General features: G+C 40.0%; 1 protein-coding gene across 1 annotated transcript; it reads right to left on the reverse strand.

Moving 5' to 3' along the window:
* Positions 1-1747: 1747 nt before the first annotated feature.
* AREG (amphiregulin) lies at positions 1748-12087 on the reverse strand. The gene is made up of 6 exons (XM_018553290.1): positions 11916-12087; positions 8890-9090; positions 4551-4761; positions 3350-3508; positions 2396-2494; positions 1748-1847 (listed from the first exon to the last, which is right to left on the reverse strand). Exons 1-5 carry the CDS (start codon positions 11998-12000, stop codon positions 2410-2412), a joined length of 741 nt encoding a protein of 246 aa, XP_018408792.1. The 5' UTR covers positions 12001-12087; the 3' UTR covers positions 1748-1847; positions 2396-2409.
* Between the last annotated feature and the right edge of the window lie 8571 nt (positions 12088-20658).

The raw sequence follows: 20658 nt of genomic DNA on the forward strand, positions 1-20658 counted from the left end.
ATACTTCTCCTACATGGCAGCTTCATACACAGCGCAATGGCTGTCCTGAAACCAACTAGCACCACTCCTATGAGTAAGACCTTTGGTATCACCCAGCACTGGATGTAACGAGTCCCGAGGGTTCAGACCGCTCGGGTCTCCCCACATGCAGGGACGGACAAATTGCGTTCCACGGTGGAACGCGGAAGCCGCTCGACTTCCGGATTGCGGTGCGAGCGGCCTGCGTTCCACGGTGGAACGCGGAAGCCGGTCGTCACGGCAATTGACTCCTCCCTCACTCCTGGGCTATTTAAAGCCCCAGCTGAGGCAGTATGGCGTTCAACTATTGAAGTCAGAACGCCTGCTGCCTCATTGACTCTGAACCCTACAATCTCCCTATTTACCCTGCCTTGGAAGGAATCCCTCTGGACAATCTCTGCTTCAATCTACCCTGCCTGGGAAGGACCCCTCCTAGACCATCAGAAGGACCTGCTGCTTGGTTACAGACCAGAAGCTCCCAAACGCAAGTATCCCCCAGGGGAAAACTAAAACCATAGACTGTATTGATTACCTGAACTGTCCTTAAAGGGTGAACTCCCTGGTATATCGGAGATTTATTATCAGTTTACTACCTATATTACTACAAACCATATCATCCCATCTCATTTATTGATATTAGGCTATGATGCAATAGCTCTGCATTTCTTTTTGGTTACATACGGTTGTGATGCTAGAGTCCCAAACTCCCCGTTTAAGATTGGGAGTGACGCCTGGGACTCGAACCTGAGAAGCCGTCTCCAACCACCAAACGCGTGCTAAACTCCGCAGTTGTGAATCCCAATTGCCACTAAAGCAGTCGTGACACTGGAGAAGAGCTTTGATGGAAACAGCTGACCTGACAGTTTCCTTTTAACAAGCAGCTGAGCAAGATATAAAATATTTCAGGTAAATCAATTAGTGTCTAACATTTGGCCAAGATAATTAAAGAATTTAGCAGGACACCATGTTGTTTTATTACTTGCCAATGACAAAATAAAAAAATGAATACATGCGCACACACATTGATGAAAGAAAAAATGTGCATTCATTATTTTTTTTGCATTGTAGCCTGCAAAGCATTGAAACCACAACTCGCGGATCAGGTGTGCAGTGCATGGGCCTGCTGACTATTCCCCCATCTTCAAATCTGTACAGAGGTACGGGTCTTAGGTTATGGGGTTGGAGGAAGTAATCAATGGACTACAAGTGTGGTCATGTCACAGCAGTTATGCTCCATTGAGATCTATGAGTCCAATAATGTATCTGTGAATAGATTATGTGGCTGTGCAGGACAAATTCAAAAGTATACAGAATACTGCAGGGAGATAAACCCTGAAATTCAGGTGGTGGGGGACAGTTTGAAGGTGGGGAGGAAAGAGGACTGTTACCATGTTTCATGTTACACTCTTCCCGTACATTTAGAGTTTTCTCTTGTTCAGCCCCAAGGGCTGAATGAGAAAAAAACCTTGATTCATGCTAAAGTGGATAGTGAAATACCCACTCTCACATATGCTTCAATAGGGTTCTACGATAAGCTTGCAAGTTTGGAGTTTGGAAGTCATCTGAATATTAAATCTTATTCTCCTAAATGTAAAATTGCAAGATTAAACTTTATCCCAGATAAATAATATCTTACAAGTAAGCCACAGAAGATAAGGAAATGTATATAAAAATGTTTAATGTAATAATAATATTAACAATAATTATAAGTATACACAGACAACATAACATTAAAAATATTAAATAAAAATAAATTATCGTAATAAAAAAATATATTATTTTCGGGGTCACATTGCGTGGCAGTGCTTCTACAGAATTCGGTACGCAACCTAGAAACAAGAAAAAAAGAACAGAAGTTATTTCAGATTATTGGGACCTCATTTTAAGTGTAACAAAAAAAAATTAACATGCATGAACTTTTTTTAAAAAAAGATGCCAATTATCCCTTTGATTTTCTAACTTGTGCTAGTAGCATGAAAGTGATAGTGAAATGTTAATGAGCCTTACGGTAAACTGCAGTACATATATTTTTCCATTTTGTAGGATGTGTTAAAGATCTAAAAATTGTTTGTTTTCCTTTTTTTCTCGTTTTTTTGACAAGGTAGAAACGTTCATCACTCACAAAGTTCTACATGAAGGTATTGTCACCCTTCCCCTTGTTATTATGTAGGCTAAGAGTGGCTCCGCTAAGCATTTGACACTTTTTGTTATCTCCACAGATCATGATTCAGAAATCTGTTGCAATCAAACTAGAGAACGGGACATTAGCTCTAAAGCGTTCCACTTTGTCAACATGCCACAATGACTGTAAGGGGCAGAATAAGCCATGACCAAGGATAATGACATGCAGTATGAAGAATATAATCAAAATACTCACCATTTCCTTCAAACTTAAACTTCATCACTTCCATTTTCTTGACCTAATTTCTTTTTTTCTTCTGCTTCATATTGATAGGATGGATATTTCCTTCGTGTGCTAAAAAAAAAAATATCCAAATGAATTCAACTCTGAAGTAACTTAACCACACCATTTTCACTCACTGGCTTGCAATGTAATACAAAAAAGGATAAAGGTGGGATCTTGCATAAGATATTTTGTATGAGATCAAACATATTATCATTGCTCTCTGTGCCTTCCTGTCTTGGTGACAACCGCTCCCTCGATTTCTTCTGGTTTCACAGGACAGGAAGGGAAGGAGAGTTTTCCCAATAGAGGGTCAAAGGTAGAAATAAAAACGTGATCTAAAGGTCAACATGAATAAAACCTGATCTAAATTGTGTCTTTTCCACACTCTATACAAAATGAGAAAATGCTTTGGCTGCAATTAGGCTTTAATTGTGTGTTTAGTAGGATTTATAAAACTGTAGGCCTGATTTACTGTAGTGTAAAGTGAGTTGAAGAGCAGTGGAGTATAATATGCAGCCATGTAAAGGATATGCTTTTTTTTTTGTACTTGATGATTAGATGTTTTAAGTGAACATAAGTGAATTGTACACCACTATTCTCTTTAGTAAATCTTTAGTAATACATATCTTTCACCAATACTTGCTTTGGCACACCAATCTAAATACAATTGGCCTCTCTTGCGGCATGGCCCTGAGTGTGTATTGTTTCCTAATATGGGCTTTATCATTTTTATCATTTGGGTGGGCTTTGGGCAGATAGGAGTCATCATTGCCTCGTATGTTAATTTCCAGGGACAGTCCCTGATTTTGATCTTTCCCTGGATTTACCCATCCAACCCTGACTTTTAACCAGCTGTATAGTTTTGTTCCACTGTTTTCTCAAAAGAAACAATAAAAATTAGTGTGTCATATGTGTCATACTTACTGTACTACAATGATGATGATGATGGCAGAAATGCTAAGAGTTGATAGCAGGACAGCTATAACTGCTAATACTGTTGTTGTGGTTATGTCGCTAAGTTTTTCCTTTGCAGATGTCATAGACTGTTCGCTGCACCGCTCACCAAAGAAGTTTTGCTGGCATCTACGGAAAAGAGGAACACCTTAATATTAACACTCTCTCTATATATATGTACAGCACTGTAAGCTCGCCTACGCAAACGTTAGTGTTTTTGTGGTCATAAGAAAAGACTGTAACAAGGCACTGCCTAAAATAGACAGAGTACAGTTGCAAAGGATTGTCATCTATGGAATGCAGTGTGATCTCATCTCTGCAATACATTCTAGGAAAAGCAGAGTGCATCCATTCACTGCTTTCACATTCATTTTTTATAAGCAGCAATTCATGTACAGAAAGTGTGAGGCTTACCTATAAAACAAGGCCGTTTTGATCACAAAAAAGGAATGCTGTTATTATAAGTAAGACTAATAGGCTGAATCAGTAGAGCAAAATCAGTAGAGCAGTGCAAAGCAAAATGATGGCATCCAAAGTACAGATACTGCTCTTTACAGGTTTACTGAATATATGTGGATAGCTCTTCTTCACATCATCTTCAAGGTCAAGAGTTAATTCACTGGTTTTTATGACTCTCAAGGGCTCTTGTAGGTAACATTTCTGCACCTTAAATTCCCAGACGCACACCATTAGAAAGAGATCCCTTACACTTTCTTAGATGTTTGGACTTAAACAGGGCTATTCACAAAAGGTTGAAGCGATTGAAGAAGTCAGGAGAAGTGAAACAATCTAGGACAACATAGCTAAACTGGAAAGAGAGCTGAATTGGAGAATTCTTCCAAATCAGCTATTTTGGCCTAGATTGTTCACTTCTCCAAACTCTTCACCCTTTTGTGAACCCTGTCAGTATTTTATATTATTAAGAATGCAACAGAATGAGTTGGACCATATCAGAACACCAGTGGCAGATGGAGAAAAACAGTATGGTGGGTGGAATAGAAACAGGAACTATAGCATGGAGATGTAAACACTAGACCGGTAAGAGACATAAGGATCCAGTGGGTAACTTATACTATACTTAGCCTAAAACTCTAAAATCTCTTTTTTTGTAAACAGACAGGAAAAGTATTGTTAGTGTTAAAATCATTACATTTGTAACATAGAAACTCACTTGCATGAGACTTCTGGAACCTTTTCTAGGTATCGGCATTCGCCATGTATGCAGAATTTTTTATGTGTGGTTAGGCAGGGATTCTGCTTCTTCTTCTTATTTCCCTTTTTTGATCCTTTTTTCTTCTTTTTTTCTCCATTTTTCTTTTCACCTTTCTTGCTGACTGTTGCTGTTGACGCGTCTGCGTTTTCTGGCTTGATTACTGGTTGCACTGGTAAGTGAAAAAATCAGTTAGTATATTTAGAATTTGTAATGCAGTAGCGGACACAGACAAGTATAACAGTATTTTAATCAGGGCTGCATTATTAACATTTAAGCCTTTACTCAGATTGTCAAGTGTGGTAAGAAAGGATTGCCCAGCTTGGAAAGCCAAATACTTCATAGATATAGCCATACAAGCATACATCAAAACCTTCCTAAACTGGGTGTTCTGCATAAATAAACATTACATTCAGTACACGGTCAGAAATATCTATCATAACCTGGATTTTCCATCTTAAGCATGCATGCTTTAATATATATGCCAACCATACATTAGTAAACACTTTGAATGCCACCTGAGATCTTTACAGGAAACCTGTACTAAGAAGAAAATACAGACTGTCCCTGCTGTGACCTCTTTTGGAAAATGCTAACTTTCTGGTTGTCATGCTATTTCCGCTTTAAAACCTGAACTGGAAGAAATACGCTAGTGTTGAGTCACAGCATTTTAACACCACATAGCTTACATATTTATTTTAGTATACTTTTCCTTGAAGTCCTTTCTTTGTTAAAAGCTGGATATTAGTGGTAGATTCAAATCTGTTTTTATAGTGATATATTTGGAATCCCAGTATTATGTGACACTACATAGAAAATCCAATCAATTCAAATTGTTCACTTCCCACAGTATTGATTTACCAGACTTTAACAATTTATGTCAGTATATTTAAGTACGAGGCCTGCAGCGTCAGTTATTAATCATCTATAAGAGTATTAGCTTTCACAACTGTGCCCTACAATTTTCATCCTACACAACACAATAATGATTAATGTAAGCTGGACCTCTACCAAAGGTCCTTCTTACATACCTAACTTTCTTAAATGCCTCTCTGAACATACATAGCTTCCTACCTGACCCCTACCCCCCAAGCAAGCCTTTACTTGAATTCTTCTGAATCGGAAATGTCACTTTTTCAAGAATGACTAAAAACTGTGTACACATAAGCCTTGGAGGCAGGGTTGGGAGAAGGTCATGTCACTGGGAGATTGTGCTAGACACGTTTCATTAACATGCAGTGAGTCACTAAGGTGAGGCTTTAAACACCAAGCTTTTTCCCTTCATCCACACTCACACACGGTAACATTATATGGTTTACTATATCGCTATACTCCCTCGCAGCCTAATCTCTTTCAGCACATTTGATGGACGCTCATAAATTAGGATTTACGGTACTAGCCATTGCTGGTTTGATGTTGTTAAAAGAATAACTCCAGCCCAACAACCAATTACGATTTAAATGCGGGAATGGTACTGCTTTGCTTACCATAGGATTTGAACATACTAATGTCCTTTTGATCCAATTGATAGCAGTTGTGCAAACTGTTCACCATTATATTGCTTCCTGCCATGTGGTTATCTACCTAAGTATTCTACATTTACCTATTATGTATCATATTCCAGATCAGGTAATTATAGTGCCTGATTTCAACATTGATCTGGTTTGTGGTAATGCAGTATACAACAGACAATATCAGACACTTCATAGAACCCAACGGTTATCACCAGATAATGTTATTTTGGGAAGTGATAACTGGTGCAATTGACTTCATAGTATATTAGATACCACTTGGACCTTTTATTAAAAGTGATGCCCACTAGAAATCAGGTATATAAATATTTTTTCAGAGAAGTATACAACCCCTTAAACATGTTTTAAGGGTTCCTTTATTTCCTGAAAACATTCAGCTCCAATGAAGTAGAAATTAGTATATACCAAACAAGACACTAATCTTTGTAAATATGGTGTGCCTACGGCAACATATGCTTCTGCAAAAGACAGCCTGTTATTTGAATATCTGAAAGAGTGGTACCCCATCTTTATATCCGAGACTCCTCTCTCCTTAGACACCATATATTACTCCTATTCTTTATTGACAAAAATATTTCAATATATTTTAGTATATTCCCTTTAGCTTCAAGCGTAGAAGCAATAGATAGATAATATAATAAATGAAGCGTCTATAAAAAGGAGAAATATTGCAGTGGTTGCTTCAGCTCTAGCAGTTTAAATCCACAGAAAAACACAAATGTTTGACACATGGTGTCTCAGATGCAGACGAGAAGGTACTGAGTAAGCGTTCCATTATATGATTCACTCCTGGCAGTGCCACAAACCTCTGCAATGTGTTCAGGGCCCACACAGCTCCAGATCATTAAATGACGGATAGCAGACTTTCTAATACAGCGTAATAATAAAAGTAGGTAGCTAAATATTATCACTGCAGAGTTCTCGGTTTGTAGACATATTTTGCGTAGGCAGAAGTAAGTGTCATATACTTTTTCAAAGTATTGAATTATTCCTGTTTCTCATCATTTGCTTATCTCTACATATGCTAGATTTTTATTACGAAAACAATTTTGGCTTTAGCAACAAGCTTCTCACTTTCATCGGCCAACTAAGAAAGAAAGAGAGAAATGTGGAGGTTGCCATTGCTGACTTCTCCTGATAATGTACGCTTCCTGGCTGTCATGCGGATTCCTGGTACAGGGAATCATTGATGCAGAACAAGCAAACAGATATGAACTACTGTCTTTTCTCCAATTAAAACTCCTGATTAGCATTCTTGTTTTTGGTAAGTGACATATAAAGTATTTTAGCTAGTTGTTCAGCATAACAGCTCAGGAACTATTTTTAGGAGGACACAATAGCAGTTTCCATACTTTTGTTATGACTGGTGTACTTTTTTCTGCATATAAAATCTACAGGGCATCAACATTCTACTGATAAGGGCAACCACTCAGATTAGAGCTCTTATTCTATTACCTGAAATGGAAAAATAAAGGTTGCTATGGGCAACACAATATCTTTTTTCTACTTTCGGATTCGTCAGAACATGCAGTACATCTAAAGTGCTAGGTAAGCTGATCGTCTATTATAAAGAACAGAGCTGTGTGTCTAGTGAGTGCCACGCTAGCAATGACATAATGCATACCAATTCTTAGTTTTATTGCATTTACTCCTAGGCTTTTAACATGTTCCTACAGGTATTAGGTGCCTTGTATGCATGTAATTTAAAGAACTTTGATTTAAGTGATTTAAACAGCTTTCTTGTATTGCTGTTCCATATTTTACCCAGCCTAAAACAGCACAGAAGTATTATAAAATGCAAAGCTCTACCCTCTTGTCTCCAATCCCGCTGCTTGAACCTCGGGTGACTGGTAACGCTTCCGCTGGAGCCTTTACTAAGCAATAGGTAAAAAATCCGGCACTCGCATGGGGATCCGTCCATCCAGTACTTTATTTGTGAAAAGGCATAACAGCAGCAAACACACAAATGCTTACATGCTTACATGTTTCAGCCCCCAAACTGGGCCTTAGTCGTAGCCAAATAAGCTACGACTAAGGCCCAGTTTGGGGGCTGAAACATGTAAGCATGTGTTTGTTTGCTGCTGTTATGCCTTTTAATAAATAAAGTACTGGATAGACAGATCCCTTTGCGAGTGCCATTTTTTTACTTATTGCAATGTAAAGCATGTAAGATTTAGCTAATTATAGTATGAAGAACTTAGCAATGTTACCCCTGTAGATGCATCCACCTACTTACCACGAATAGAATCATCGTCTATGAAGAAGCTGTTGATTGAGATGTGTTCTTCATTATCTTCATTGTCGCTTTCTTCCTCATGGCCCAGGTCATAGAAGTCCTTAATACCTTCAGGGAGGCCATCTCCTTCTCCAGAGACTGTCACACTAGCATTAGGCTCAGTGGTCGTTAATACAACACCGTACACTTTGCTTCTGTTTGCTGTAGATTTAAGAAACAATTATGAGATTAATTACATTCTTTTGACTAATTGATAGTGTACATTTTGCTCTAGGTACAAGTAAGGGGTAAAATAAAGGCTAAAAGTGATAGCCAAATAAGCTACGACTAAGGCCCAGTTTGGGGGCTGAAACATGTAAGCATGTGTTTGTTTGCTGCTGTTATGCCTTTTAATAAATAAAGTACTGGATAGACAGATCCCTTTGCGAGTGCCATTTTTTTACTTATTGCAATGTAAAGCATGTAAGATTTAGCTAATTATAGTATGAAGAACTTAGCAATGTTACCCCTGTAGATGCATCCACCTACTTACCACGAATAGAATCATCGTCTATGAAGAAGCTGTTGATTGAGATGTGTTCTTCATTATCTTCATTGTCGCTTTCTTCCTCATGGCCCAGGTCATAGAAGTCCTTAATACCTTCAGGGAGGCCATCTCCTTCTCCAGAGACTGTCACACTAGCATTAGGCTCAGTGGTCGTTAATACAACACCGTACACTTTGCTTCTGTTTGCTGTAGATTTAAGAAACAATTATGAGATTAATTACATTCTTTTGACTAATTGATAGTGTACATTTTGCTCTAGGTACAAGTAAGGGGTAAAATAAAGGCTAAAAGTGCCACAGTTAAATAAAAATAGATAGAAAAACTAGTTAACTTATTTAAAGGAGAGAGATTTGGTGCCAAATACTCTATTCAATATCAATACTATCTACCCTATTTATCAATTCAGTTTCAATTCAAAACAGTTCTTTAAAGAGTACGAAAAAACCACCATCAGTTCCTGACTCACACTGGGGACAATTTTGGTTGAAGCCAATCAACTATTGAGTATGTTTTTGATTTGTGGGAGGAAACCAGAGCAACCAAATGAAACCCACACAAACACAGAGAGAAAGTGCAAACTCCTGAGTAGTGATGAGCCGAACACCCCCGTGTTCGGTTCTAACTCGAACTTTCGAACATGGAAAAAGTTCTAACTCGAACTTAGAACTCAATGCAAGTCTATGGGGGTAGAACTCAGAAAATTAAAGGTCCCCATTTTGAAGCCTTATATGCAATTTATTGGCCATAAAAAGTGTATGGGGATCCGGGTAGTGCCCTGAATGACAGGAATCAATGAAATTTAAAACAAAAAAAAACAAGAAAAATATTTTTTAAAGGAACAGTGATTTTTACATGATTTACAGGGTAAGAGTAAAAATGAAAAATTCCTTCAAATATTGTGCCTGGAGGGTCCCCATAACCTGCCTGTGAAGTGGTGGATCTGTAGATATTCCGTAAGAGAATAGGAAGACCAAGGTGCAAAGTATAGTACTCCATGGCAACCAATCAACAGTCATCTCTCAGCTCAGCGTAATACAGTAATCTGAACTCTTTTTGGAAGCTACATGTAATTTCACTTTATGAATGCTTTTTGCTTCTAGCGTTGTCTTCTAAAAAACATGCTTTGTCAGCTAGTTAAGGCGGACAAGTGGTCTTTGGAATTTTAGTTATAAACATTATACACTACTAAACCAACCATTCTCAACCAGGGGGCCATGGAACCCTAGGGATCCTCTAGAGGTTGCTAGCTGCTCCTTGAGCTGTGGCTGACTGACCTCCCATGTGATGGTGTCTGCATAGTTCTGGGGCCAATACCAGCAACATTTTAACTGTCTGTAAGGGTGGCATTTTGACTACCACTGTAAGGGTTGCATTTTTCCTACTATTGTAATGGGCATTTTCCCCATTGACCCCCAATGTATTGGTTTTAGTAAGGCATTTCAATTGCCTGAAAATTAATTTCGGGGTTCCTCTGGGGTAATAAGGTTGAGAAAGGCTGCACTAAACACTTGTCCCCATTTCCTTGCTAAGTTGCTAATGTGCTGGAAGGTTTGCTTCATTCATAAGCTTGTTGGTGACTTGTCCTCCGTCCACTGACGTCTTCCTCCTCACATACTGTATTCCTGACTTGTTCTGACATGCAAGTTTCAGCTTATCACAGTACATTCTCTCCAGCTAATACTCTGGCTATATTCTTAGCTGTATAAATGTCTCATTTTTAGTAGTGTGAATAAAATGTTTTACATTTTTTTTCAATTGATTGCTTTGTATGTTTCACATTAACATGTTTCACATTAACCTAATACACACAGGAGATCAATCTGCACAGAGGTGAGCAGTCCTGTGTAATTAATCTCCCACAGTAATGCAGTGCTTCAATTTGCATTGAATTTGTAGCAGAAAATGTTACTGACTGGTCTCCTGCATTGGTTTTAATGGAAGGAAGAATTTATTTGCTCATCCATGAGACTGTTGTGTACTTATTTATGTATAAGTATACTCAAGATTAATCTAAGGATACCTTAAGTGCCCATAGACATGAGATGACAGTCACTTTTCTGAATGATACCTCTATAAAGCAAGGGTGGACAAATTAATATGGAATTCAGAAGCCAGTCTGAGCAATACAGGTGCCAGCAGAATTTTCTTTATGAGCCAGCTGCTCTGACAACAACTAAAAAAAGCCAGAAAAGTTAGGAGCCAGCTTTAATTTGTACGGAGTATTGGCTATTGGTTTCCTGTCTCTTGGAAGTTGTCCATCCCTGCTATAAAGTATCTGTAGATGTCCACGGAGGCTACATAGAGGTATTCAGATGACTCTTTGTTAGTTGGCTGTCATTTTCCCCCGATAAACCAGGGTTGGGAGGTATCTACACATGGCTAAATATGAACAATTGCTTGAGTCCCCCTCATGTGTCTCTGGGCACTTTTATCTCTAATCAGTTCCTCTGCAGTTTGCTTCAAATGTTTAGAAGCTCTGTGCAGCCCCAGTTTGTTTAACACAAAATAGTGCATCTGTAATTCTATATAAATAATGCTTATATACCACTAAATACTATAGGAATAAAAGTATTTCATAAAATAATAACAGTAATAGAGAATTGTACAGTGTTAGCCAACGATTAGTTTGGAGTTTCAGTGATACCCTTTATTGTCTAACTTAGGTCAATAAAAATACAAGCTTTCAGTATTCCTTAGATCCCTTCGTCGGGCTTTATATATATCTTGTATAGAGAATTGCATAAACCCTGGCAAAGGAATCTAAGGAATCCTGAAAGCTTGCATCTTCAATAACTTAAGTTAGCCAATAAAGGGTAACACTGAAACTCCAAACTCTCTGCATAGTAAGCACAAAATAATCTACAAGTAATTACAAAAATTCAGAAGTATTGTATCACCTTTTAGTTTCCATTGGTAGCAGAACTAAAAGTTAGTTGAATACGAGCATTCCAGCAGTTAGAAGCAAGAACAGGACACACAAGCTGCTAATGTATCTAGTAAAATGTTCTTACCTATTGAGAGAAGTAAAGTGGTCCACACAAAGAGCAATGAGAGAGAAGACATTGCTGAGCAGGGAATCCTTCTGGAAAGAGGCATGGTGTATACAGCTGAGCTCTTGGCGTGATGTTAGGACACAGTGGAACACTTTGTGTCAGAGCGAGCTTTGCAATGTTGTAGCAGCTCCAGCTGAGCTCAGGATGAAGTGCAGCTAACTATGCAATGTATTATGTAGGAAGGGAAAAGGGTGGTGTGCCATGGGAGGAGCATGGCTCAGATTTACGTCATAGGAAGCAGGTAGGCAGATGACACAGGATCCTGTACTTTAATATGTGTGTGTTTATTTTTTTAAATTAAGCCTAAAAAAGAGAACTGAGTATTCTGAAAATCCTGCAGTATTATATTGTATATTTAGTGAGCTGATAAAGCATATCATTTTTATTTTTAGTTTTTGTGCTTTATCTAATGGCTAACATGATACATTGTTAACACAGACGGAAGATTTAAAAGAATGGCGCATGGAATGCGACGATTTCTAAATGCACACTTGTTTTGCGCTCAATGCACCAAATATAATAAAAGTGTCACACGACAATTAATTAATTTGTTGTAATATAATGGTGCGATGTCCGTACATACACATTCACTTCTCCTCACCCTTCTGCAGTGCTGATCCTCACTGTCCATCCCTCCTTAATACAGTATTTGTACAACTGTGGCAATAGTGTACATTTCAGAACAATTTGTAACTTACAACATTATTGCAAGCGCTTGATCATTTTGGCTCTGTCGCATATCTCTTTAAATTCCCATTCACACCTTAGTGCATCAGGAATATTCATCAAATGTGCACAAAAGCGCGTGCTTTGATGTGTGTTAACGAAATGTGCACCAAACACAGAGAGCGCTTGCAGTGCCATTACTAGTTAATGGAGCCCCAAACATGGCTGAGCAAATGCGTCTTTTTCCCATGCGCTTGCACACTTGAGAACACATGGAAAAAAGTGGGTCGCATGTCGCAGAATTTGTTACATGAGCTACTTTTCTGCATTCCTCGAACATTCAGGAACCCATTAAAAACAACGGGGACATCCACTAAAGGTGGTAAACAAACTCCTGCAAATCTGTGTGGATTCACATGACCACAATGCGACCTCCGCTATGCTATGATGTGAATGGGGACCTAAAAAAAACTTCAGGATTCTTTTTCTTATTAATCCTTGCAGTGAAGCTACCCCCACACTGCAAGGGTTAAGTGCCCATTTGTGTCTAGGTGCTTAAATAACCAAGATATACTCTCCCGAAGCTACGAGCCGGCCAGCTGTCGCATCGCTCCCCCCAGACTATCTCCTCTGATCTGAAGCATGGGAATCTCCCTCAGCGTCTCACGTCTATACAGAGTGCATAGACATTGTTGATTTACGGGACCTTAGACCACTGCAGAGGGGGGGGGAGGGGAGATGTTGGAAGAACTGGTCCAAGAAGAAGCCGGCTCCAAGCTTTGGGTGAGTCTAACATTTTTTTTTTTAACCTTAACCACTGCAAGGGTTAATAAAAACATTCCTGGAGTACTTCTTTAACATGATTTGACGCATCTGGAGCAACACATAGGACTAATGTAATGAATGGCATTGTTGATTTGGCGCACAGAATATGCACCAATATTTAGACTAACAAATTTACGTATTTCTCTTTGTTAAATCCCCATAGTTTAGATTAGCGTTACAGTGAAGTGGAGTTTGGATAAATCTTGACAAGGTGTATAGAATAAAAAGCAATGATGTGCAGTTACCTTTACAAACTAGAGAATAAAAGATGACAAGGAGTACTGTTTTGTTATTACTATACCTCGGTGGCTTTGCGGGAAAGGCTATCAGTGGTAAAGGTCCTTAATCCTCTTAGATTTATAGATCCCCAGTAATAAAATTGCCAATATTTTCAATTGCGTATTATATACACAAGAATTGCTTTCTGCTTTGGTAGTGCTGCACAATAGTTGTGCTTTTCTGTTCCTTTTCAAAATGCAAGTTTGTATGTTGAGGACTCGGACAGCAAACTCCCTAGGTGGCTGGTGTTTCATTTCAATAGAATTAGACAGAGTCATTGCACTGAGCCACTAAAAACCTCTTTTGTTGGCATTCTGCAGATCTTACAGGACAGGGTTTGTGGAATTCTACAGGACAGGGTTTGTGGAAGTCTGCAGAAGTCTACAGGACAGGGTTTGTGCCACTGAATAGTTTCTGCACTCTTTAATGATATGAAACGCCTATGCTGCTCCTGGTAGCCAGAGACCATGGAGCCTTAGCCATGGCTAGGCTAGCTGAGGGCAGCATTAATTATTATTAAGAGAGGTCATGTTTTGGCCAAAATAATAATGTGATTTGGTAACTCTGACATGTCCTTTATTGATTCATGTGATGTGTGCATTTTAATAAAGGTCACTTCCAATTGGTAACAATTTCCACTGTTCTAAAATCTGAATAGGCACAATGGTGGTAAATATAGTTTGGATGGGCACTGTGCTAGAACTCTGAAATGTGATTACTGCCATATAATAACATAAACTGTGATATCCTTGAGGCATAGTACAGAGAATGTGTAACATCCTGTGAATGGTTATGAATTCATGCTGGGTGTGGGCATTTTAACAAAGTATCAGACATTTGACAGCAAGAAAAAAAAGCTTGAAAGAGCATGTGTATTCTCCTCCACTGTCCCTGCTGTTAATACTATTTCCCAGGATAGCTTCATCACTGCTCTTAGTACATTCTGGAAAGAAAAAAAAAACGATTGACCTGTGAATTCCAAGGATGGTGATGGGATGGCATTGGTATGTGCAATGTTCCTAGGTTGCCATCAGAATGTTTTCTGTCACTAGACAAGCTTATCCACTATCCAGCAACTGTCAGAGACTTGGTACTACTGTTTTTGAAGCAGTACTACCTGACCTATTAACTTGGCTGGCTACTGAGGAATGAATAGTAAACTGGATGAGAATTTCAAACCTACCACATCACTAAAAATGCAGATAGCAGTCTCTTGGTAACTGCTTTTATGGAGATGTTGTAGGTGTCCGTGCTGGCTCTTACGACAATATATGTTGTGTTAAGTGAAAAAAAGGAAGGGAAAAATGAAACGATTGCCTATTACTACTACTTTTGAATACATTGCTTGATATTAGTTACAAGCAATTTGGTCTACAAACTAACTGACTACACACATCAGCAAATTTACATGTTTTCCCTGACTATACTGTAGTTATGTGTATTTGTTCAGCCTGCAGAGATTCATACAACTTATGAATGATTGTCTAGATTTGTTAATTGTATGAGTCTCTGAAGATCAGACACATCTACCCTGAAATAGGGATATAAAATGGGTGAATCAGCCGTCATCCTGAATTGATTGGCCCTAGTTGCTATCATCAACTTCTCCAAACATCATTGGAATCAGAAACTAAGTATACTTACTGAAAGACCCCCAGGTGACTACCTAACAATTATTGTTTCCACAGTGTTCCAATGCATGTCCTCAGTCTGTGATTTGACCATAGGAAGAAATGCTACATTGATGTTCCCTGCAAATACAGACTGTGATACTGTCACCCGGGCATACAGCAATACCAGAAGGTAAGCAGATTTACTACTTATGCAGTCCAAGGTGAGACTGTTGTTTCATTGCATAGCTGTGTGCTCTTTGACCTACCTTTCTGTAAGGGTTAGGGGAAGTACTGTAGCCTGGTGTCTATTAGCATTCCAATCCTCTCTCTACAGAAAACAGTCATATACATAGTAGCCCCATTTTATTCATGTAATAACTTGGAAGACATTAGGGCAGCTAGAGAAGAATATTGGCAAGAAGAGGTGGTACTTCACAACTGTACCTCATTGTATGTTTCATCCCATTGCCAAGACTGTTAATATAGGGGTCTATTCACAAAGCTGCCGAAGGATCTAGCCGCAGCTTCGGTTGATCCTTCGGCTAGCTTCCGCCCCAGGACCCCTTCGGTTCAGTAGAACCGAAGAACTTCTGTACGCGCTATTCACTATAGCCCGTACAGCTCCCGAAGTTGGCCGAGGGGCTCTGTCAGGGTGCATCAGTCAACAGCCATAGTACCGCTATTGCCCGGACTGCTGCACGCTATGCGCATGCGCGTAATCCGCGCGTTTCCGCTAGTACTGCGCATGCGCAAAAACATGCACGTTCGCACACAAAAATGTGCACACGCAAGTAACATGCACACGCATTTCCTTGGCGCCAGGCGGGCTATTTAAAGATGGCCCCTGCATCTGCTGAGAGATCTTCAGCTGTAACCTGCATCTGTGTTTCTGCTCCTGATACCTGTTTGACCCAGCTTGATTCTTGACCCTGCCTGCTTGCTGCCTGCCTTGTGACCTCGGCTCGTTCCTCACCATTCTCCTGCCTCCTGATTCGGTGCCATTCTGCTCGTTAGTGTATGACCCGGCCTGTTCCTGACTCTGCTTCTGTCGCTTGCTTTTGTACCACGCTGACCGCACGTTACCGATCTGGCTTGTCCCTGACTACGCCTCAGACTCTCACACAAGTGTCGTCTGGTCTGCCATCGACCACCAGCTGCCTCTGGCGTCCTGTTGTCCGCATCAGCACATCCCGTGTGTCCAGCAGTAATACCAGCCACTCGTGTCCCTCTCTGTCTGTATAACTACTGTTCCATCTCCAGTGGGTCACAGACTAGAGCAGCAAGGAAAGGCCTTCCTCGTCACTTCAGGCTCATACCAAGGTACGTGGCAGGCTCAGTCGAGCCGAAGTCATATGCTTTGGCTCGACTGAGCCCAGGTGAAAGTGGAAGCTGGCCGAACAGCCTGCTACTGACAGCTGGGCGGAGCCAGCCATCATCTCACGTCTGGCTTCGGCCACTTACACAGACAGATCAGCGTCCCTGGTTACCAGATAACCAGGGACGCTGATCTCCAGGCAGCCCAACTCTCTCCCGCTATTAGATAGTGGCTCCCGGCCGGCCGGGAGATAAACACTTTTTCCCTGAAAGTTTTACTCTGCTCAATAGAGCAGAGTAAACTTTTCCCTGCTGTGTTGTCTTTTTTTTTTCTTCTTACATCTGAGCCGCCGGCTGCCGTCAGAATAAAAAAAAAAAACCATAGGAATGCAAAACTACATTCCTATAACTAGCTATTGCACCCGCCCACTGCTGCTGTCAATCAGCAGAGGGGACCTGAAGTTCTCCGTCAGGTCCCCCTCCAGTAATTGATAGCAGCAGGGGGCGGGTGCAATAGCCAGCTTGCTATTGCATATTGCAAATTGGTACCGAGCAGAATAGCCAAGCCGAATGCTGAGCATGTTTGGCCGAGCCGAAGCCAGCCGCAGCAAGCCGATGTAAGGCTGATTTTAGTCGTTGTATGGCTGAAATAAGCCGTACAAGCCTGAAGTGAATAGCCGAACAGCGTTCGGCTCACTTCACTTCGGGCCGGTTATTCACTCGGCTGCCTATGGCAGCTTTGTGAATAGACCCCATAATGTTAAGGAAAACATATTTCTCATTATGAATGTAAACCTCCCAACTTTTTGAGATGGCAGAGAGGGAAACATTATAGCATAGAGTATGTAGGCAAAGGACACACCCCTGCCACATCTCCAGTAACAGAGAACAATACGATTATTGCAGAAACAATGATTGGTTTAACGGGAAAAAAATGTCCTCATTACTTTTTCTTTATTTTAGATTTTCAAAATAAAAATAATAATAATTTAAAGGTTAGAGAAAAGTTAACACTTTTGATAGTTAAATAATTATTTTTTTAAAGAGATCTATACATCAGGCCAAAAAGAGGGAGGAAGAAAGAGGGACAAACAGAATTGGTACTAAAAGAGGGACAGTGCCTCCAAATAAGGGGCATTTGGGAGGTATGTGTATGTAGCATGTAGAACTGAGAAAGTAGTATGGAGCAATGTACAAAACTATAACCAGGGATACTAGGACCGTACAAGACCTTGGACACCAGAAGAAAGCACCACCATTGTGGTGTGCATTGCTCATTGCAGTGAATTTTGAGTTATTTAAAGCTGATCTCCATGCTACCCCAACACCCCCCACCGATGCTCTCAAATATTTGAACTTCAAGAAAGAGTCTTGAAATTGTTTGCAAACTGAAACCAGGAAGATTCCCTCTTCCCTGTTATTAAAACATAGTTATAATAATTAATTTAGGAGAAGGCATAGAGAGAGATTTAAAAAGAGCGTAAACATGCTTTGGGATATAAGAGAGTTGGTAATATTTTTGGTTTCTCCAGGTTCATAATGTTTCTACCATCTGTGTTTGTTCTCTAACCGTAGATAAATTAGCATGCACTTAATAAGTATAATTAGTTAATTACATATCTATATCGCATACATTTGCATGGGTTATATGATTTAAAAATGATGTAAACCCTAACAATAAAACTTTTCTTCTTTGCTATCTTTGGTCTGTTAAATATACATCTAAAAGTTTTTTTTTATTTGATACTGTAAGTGCAGAAAAAAACTTTTTGATCCTGCCAGAAATGTAGAACTTTCAGTCTGCCCCTGTTACCTCCAGGTGTCTATTTAGCCCTCCCTGTTCTTACCTTGGACTCCAAAACACCTTCCCCTATATTGAGGAGATTAGGAGAGATATTTGTTGTTCAGAAAAAGACAGCTAGGCAGGGCTGAACCCATTCCTTAACATTTTAGTTTAATAAAGGTACTATGGGAGACATGTAGGGATGTCCCGATACCACTTTTTCAAGACCAAGTATAAGTACAAGTACTTTCCCTCATGTACTTGCCAATACCAATTACAGATACTTTTTCTTAAAGGGACAGGTGACATTTAAAAAAAAAACAATACAGACTAATGATTTTAGGCCAACTTCTTTATGATTATGAAGAACTTTAATTTAAGACTGTTTTAGAACAATAAAACATTTAACCTATTCATGTTTTTAACCGTGGTGGGAAACCGTGCGATCTGATTGGTGTGAATGGAGTGCCATTAGAAAATAATGGCACTGCCAACGCGATCAGCGGTGGTGTGCGATTCCGTGACCGCCTCAGCCATCCGATCGGTTTGGTGCACGATGACCAGGCAGTCATGGATTGCACACCACCGCCGATCGCGCTGCCAGTGCCAATATTTTCTAATGGCACCCCAGTCGTGCCAGGCAGATTGCCCGAGCGGTTGCACACAATCATGGTTGAAAACACTGCTCGTTTATTCGCATGCAGATGATGTGGGCAGTGGGGCTAGTTTTCATTTTTTTCAACTTTTATTTACTTTTTAAAAAAAATTTAATTTCCATTTATTTTATTGTTTTAACTTTATCGCCTTTTTAATTTTACATTTTTATTTAGTTACATTTTTATTTAGTTATTATTTTTTTACTTTTTTCACTTAACTTTATTGCTTATCCCCTGTGTGATAGCATTTGGAGGTGACAGGTACTCTTTATTGACCCTGTCACCTCCAACACAGGAGTTCTAGCACAGCACTGTGCTAGAACTCCTGTGACAAGAACGAGCAGCGGCCGGGAACAGAGGCTGAGGGAGGTGACAGAGCCTGTCACAGCTCCACGCCCCCTGCTCTGTCACCGCTCCACGCCCCCTGCTCTGTCACAGCTCCACGCCCCCCGCCGTCACCGCTCCACGCCCCGCTCTCGCTTGCCCGGCGCCTGGAACTATATGTCACGGGCAATATGAATTCAACATCGATGCACAAGAATTGGCGTTATGCATCGGGACATTTTCACAAGTACAAGTACCTGTGAAAATGCCTTGCATCAGTCCCGATTCGGATGCTAGCATCGGTATTGGGAGATCCCTAGGGACTTGTGTAGAGAAAATCAGTGAAAAAAATTAAACACTAACTGGGCAGGTCAGGATTTTCGCTCCAAACAGATGCACAATTAAGATGCGGTCAGGAGCAAATGCATTCTCTCGCAGTGCTACTTTAGTGATGCTCCCTAATTATTATAAGGGCCTGTGTCGACGGGAGGTGTGCCATTGGTGTGGCAACTGAACCAAATTGGAGCCTGTGTCAGTGGGCTTTGGGTTTGTATCTATGGCATCAGTCTGACATCCGCTTGGGAGTCTTCTTGGATCATTCAGAATTCATTGACAGGAGCACTTGACCTGCAGTTGACCTGATTCTTAATTGCATTTGACCTGCTTCAAGTAGATTTTGCATTTCCATAGACATGTATAGGAGTGCAAAACCCTTACGATACAAGTCTCTTGACACAGGCCCTAAATCTGTCTCATTGCTCATGTTTAGTTTCCTTACAGAAAACAGAATTGATACATGCAGCCCTGAGCCTTCAGCTCCCAACAGGAAATTATGAACTGAGTGCATTCCTGCCAAGACCAACGGGTATTTTTCCGTACTTGCTGGGATACAACATGAGAAAAAATGCATGTATTGCACATATTTTTGATTTTGCCCTAAAAATGCACTTTAAAAACTACATTGATCACTTACCCTTGTGCACCAGGGAAAAAGCCATACCCTTTTTAAAGGGCCCTCTCTGCTCTTGTTGCGGCTGGCTTAATTATATGTATAATTATGACGTTCTTCTCAGCTTACCATATAAATACTACCAGGTGGTTTCAGTCATTTACGATGTAAATTAGTCATTGACTAGTTTCTACACATATACCAGTACAAACACATAGTAGGAGCAACTGTAAGATGGAATATTAAAAGCTCTGGTCAGTTTTTATTCAATATATCATCAAGCAATATATAT

The sequence above is a fragment of the Nanorana parkeri genome, unplaced genomic scaffold, assembly GCF_000935625.1.
Source record: "Nanorana parkeri isolate BGI_ZX_2015 unplaced genomic scaffold, ASM93562v1 scaffold115, whole genome shotgun sequence".
NCBI classification, from domain to species: Eukaryota; Metazoa; Chordata; class Amphibia; order Anura; family Dicroglossidae; genus Nanorana; species Nanorana parkeri.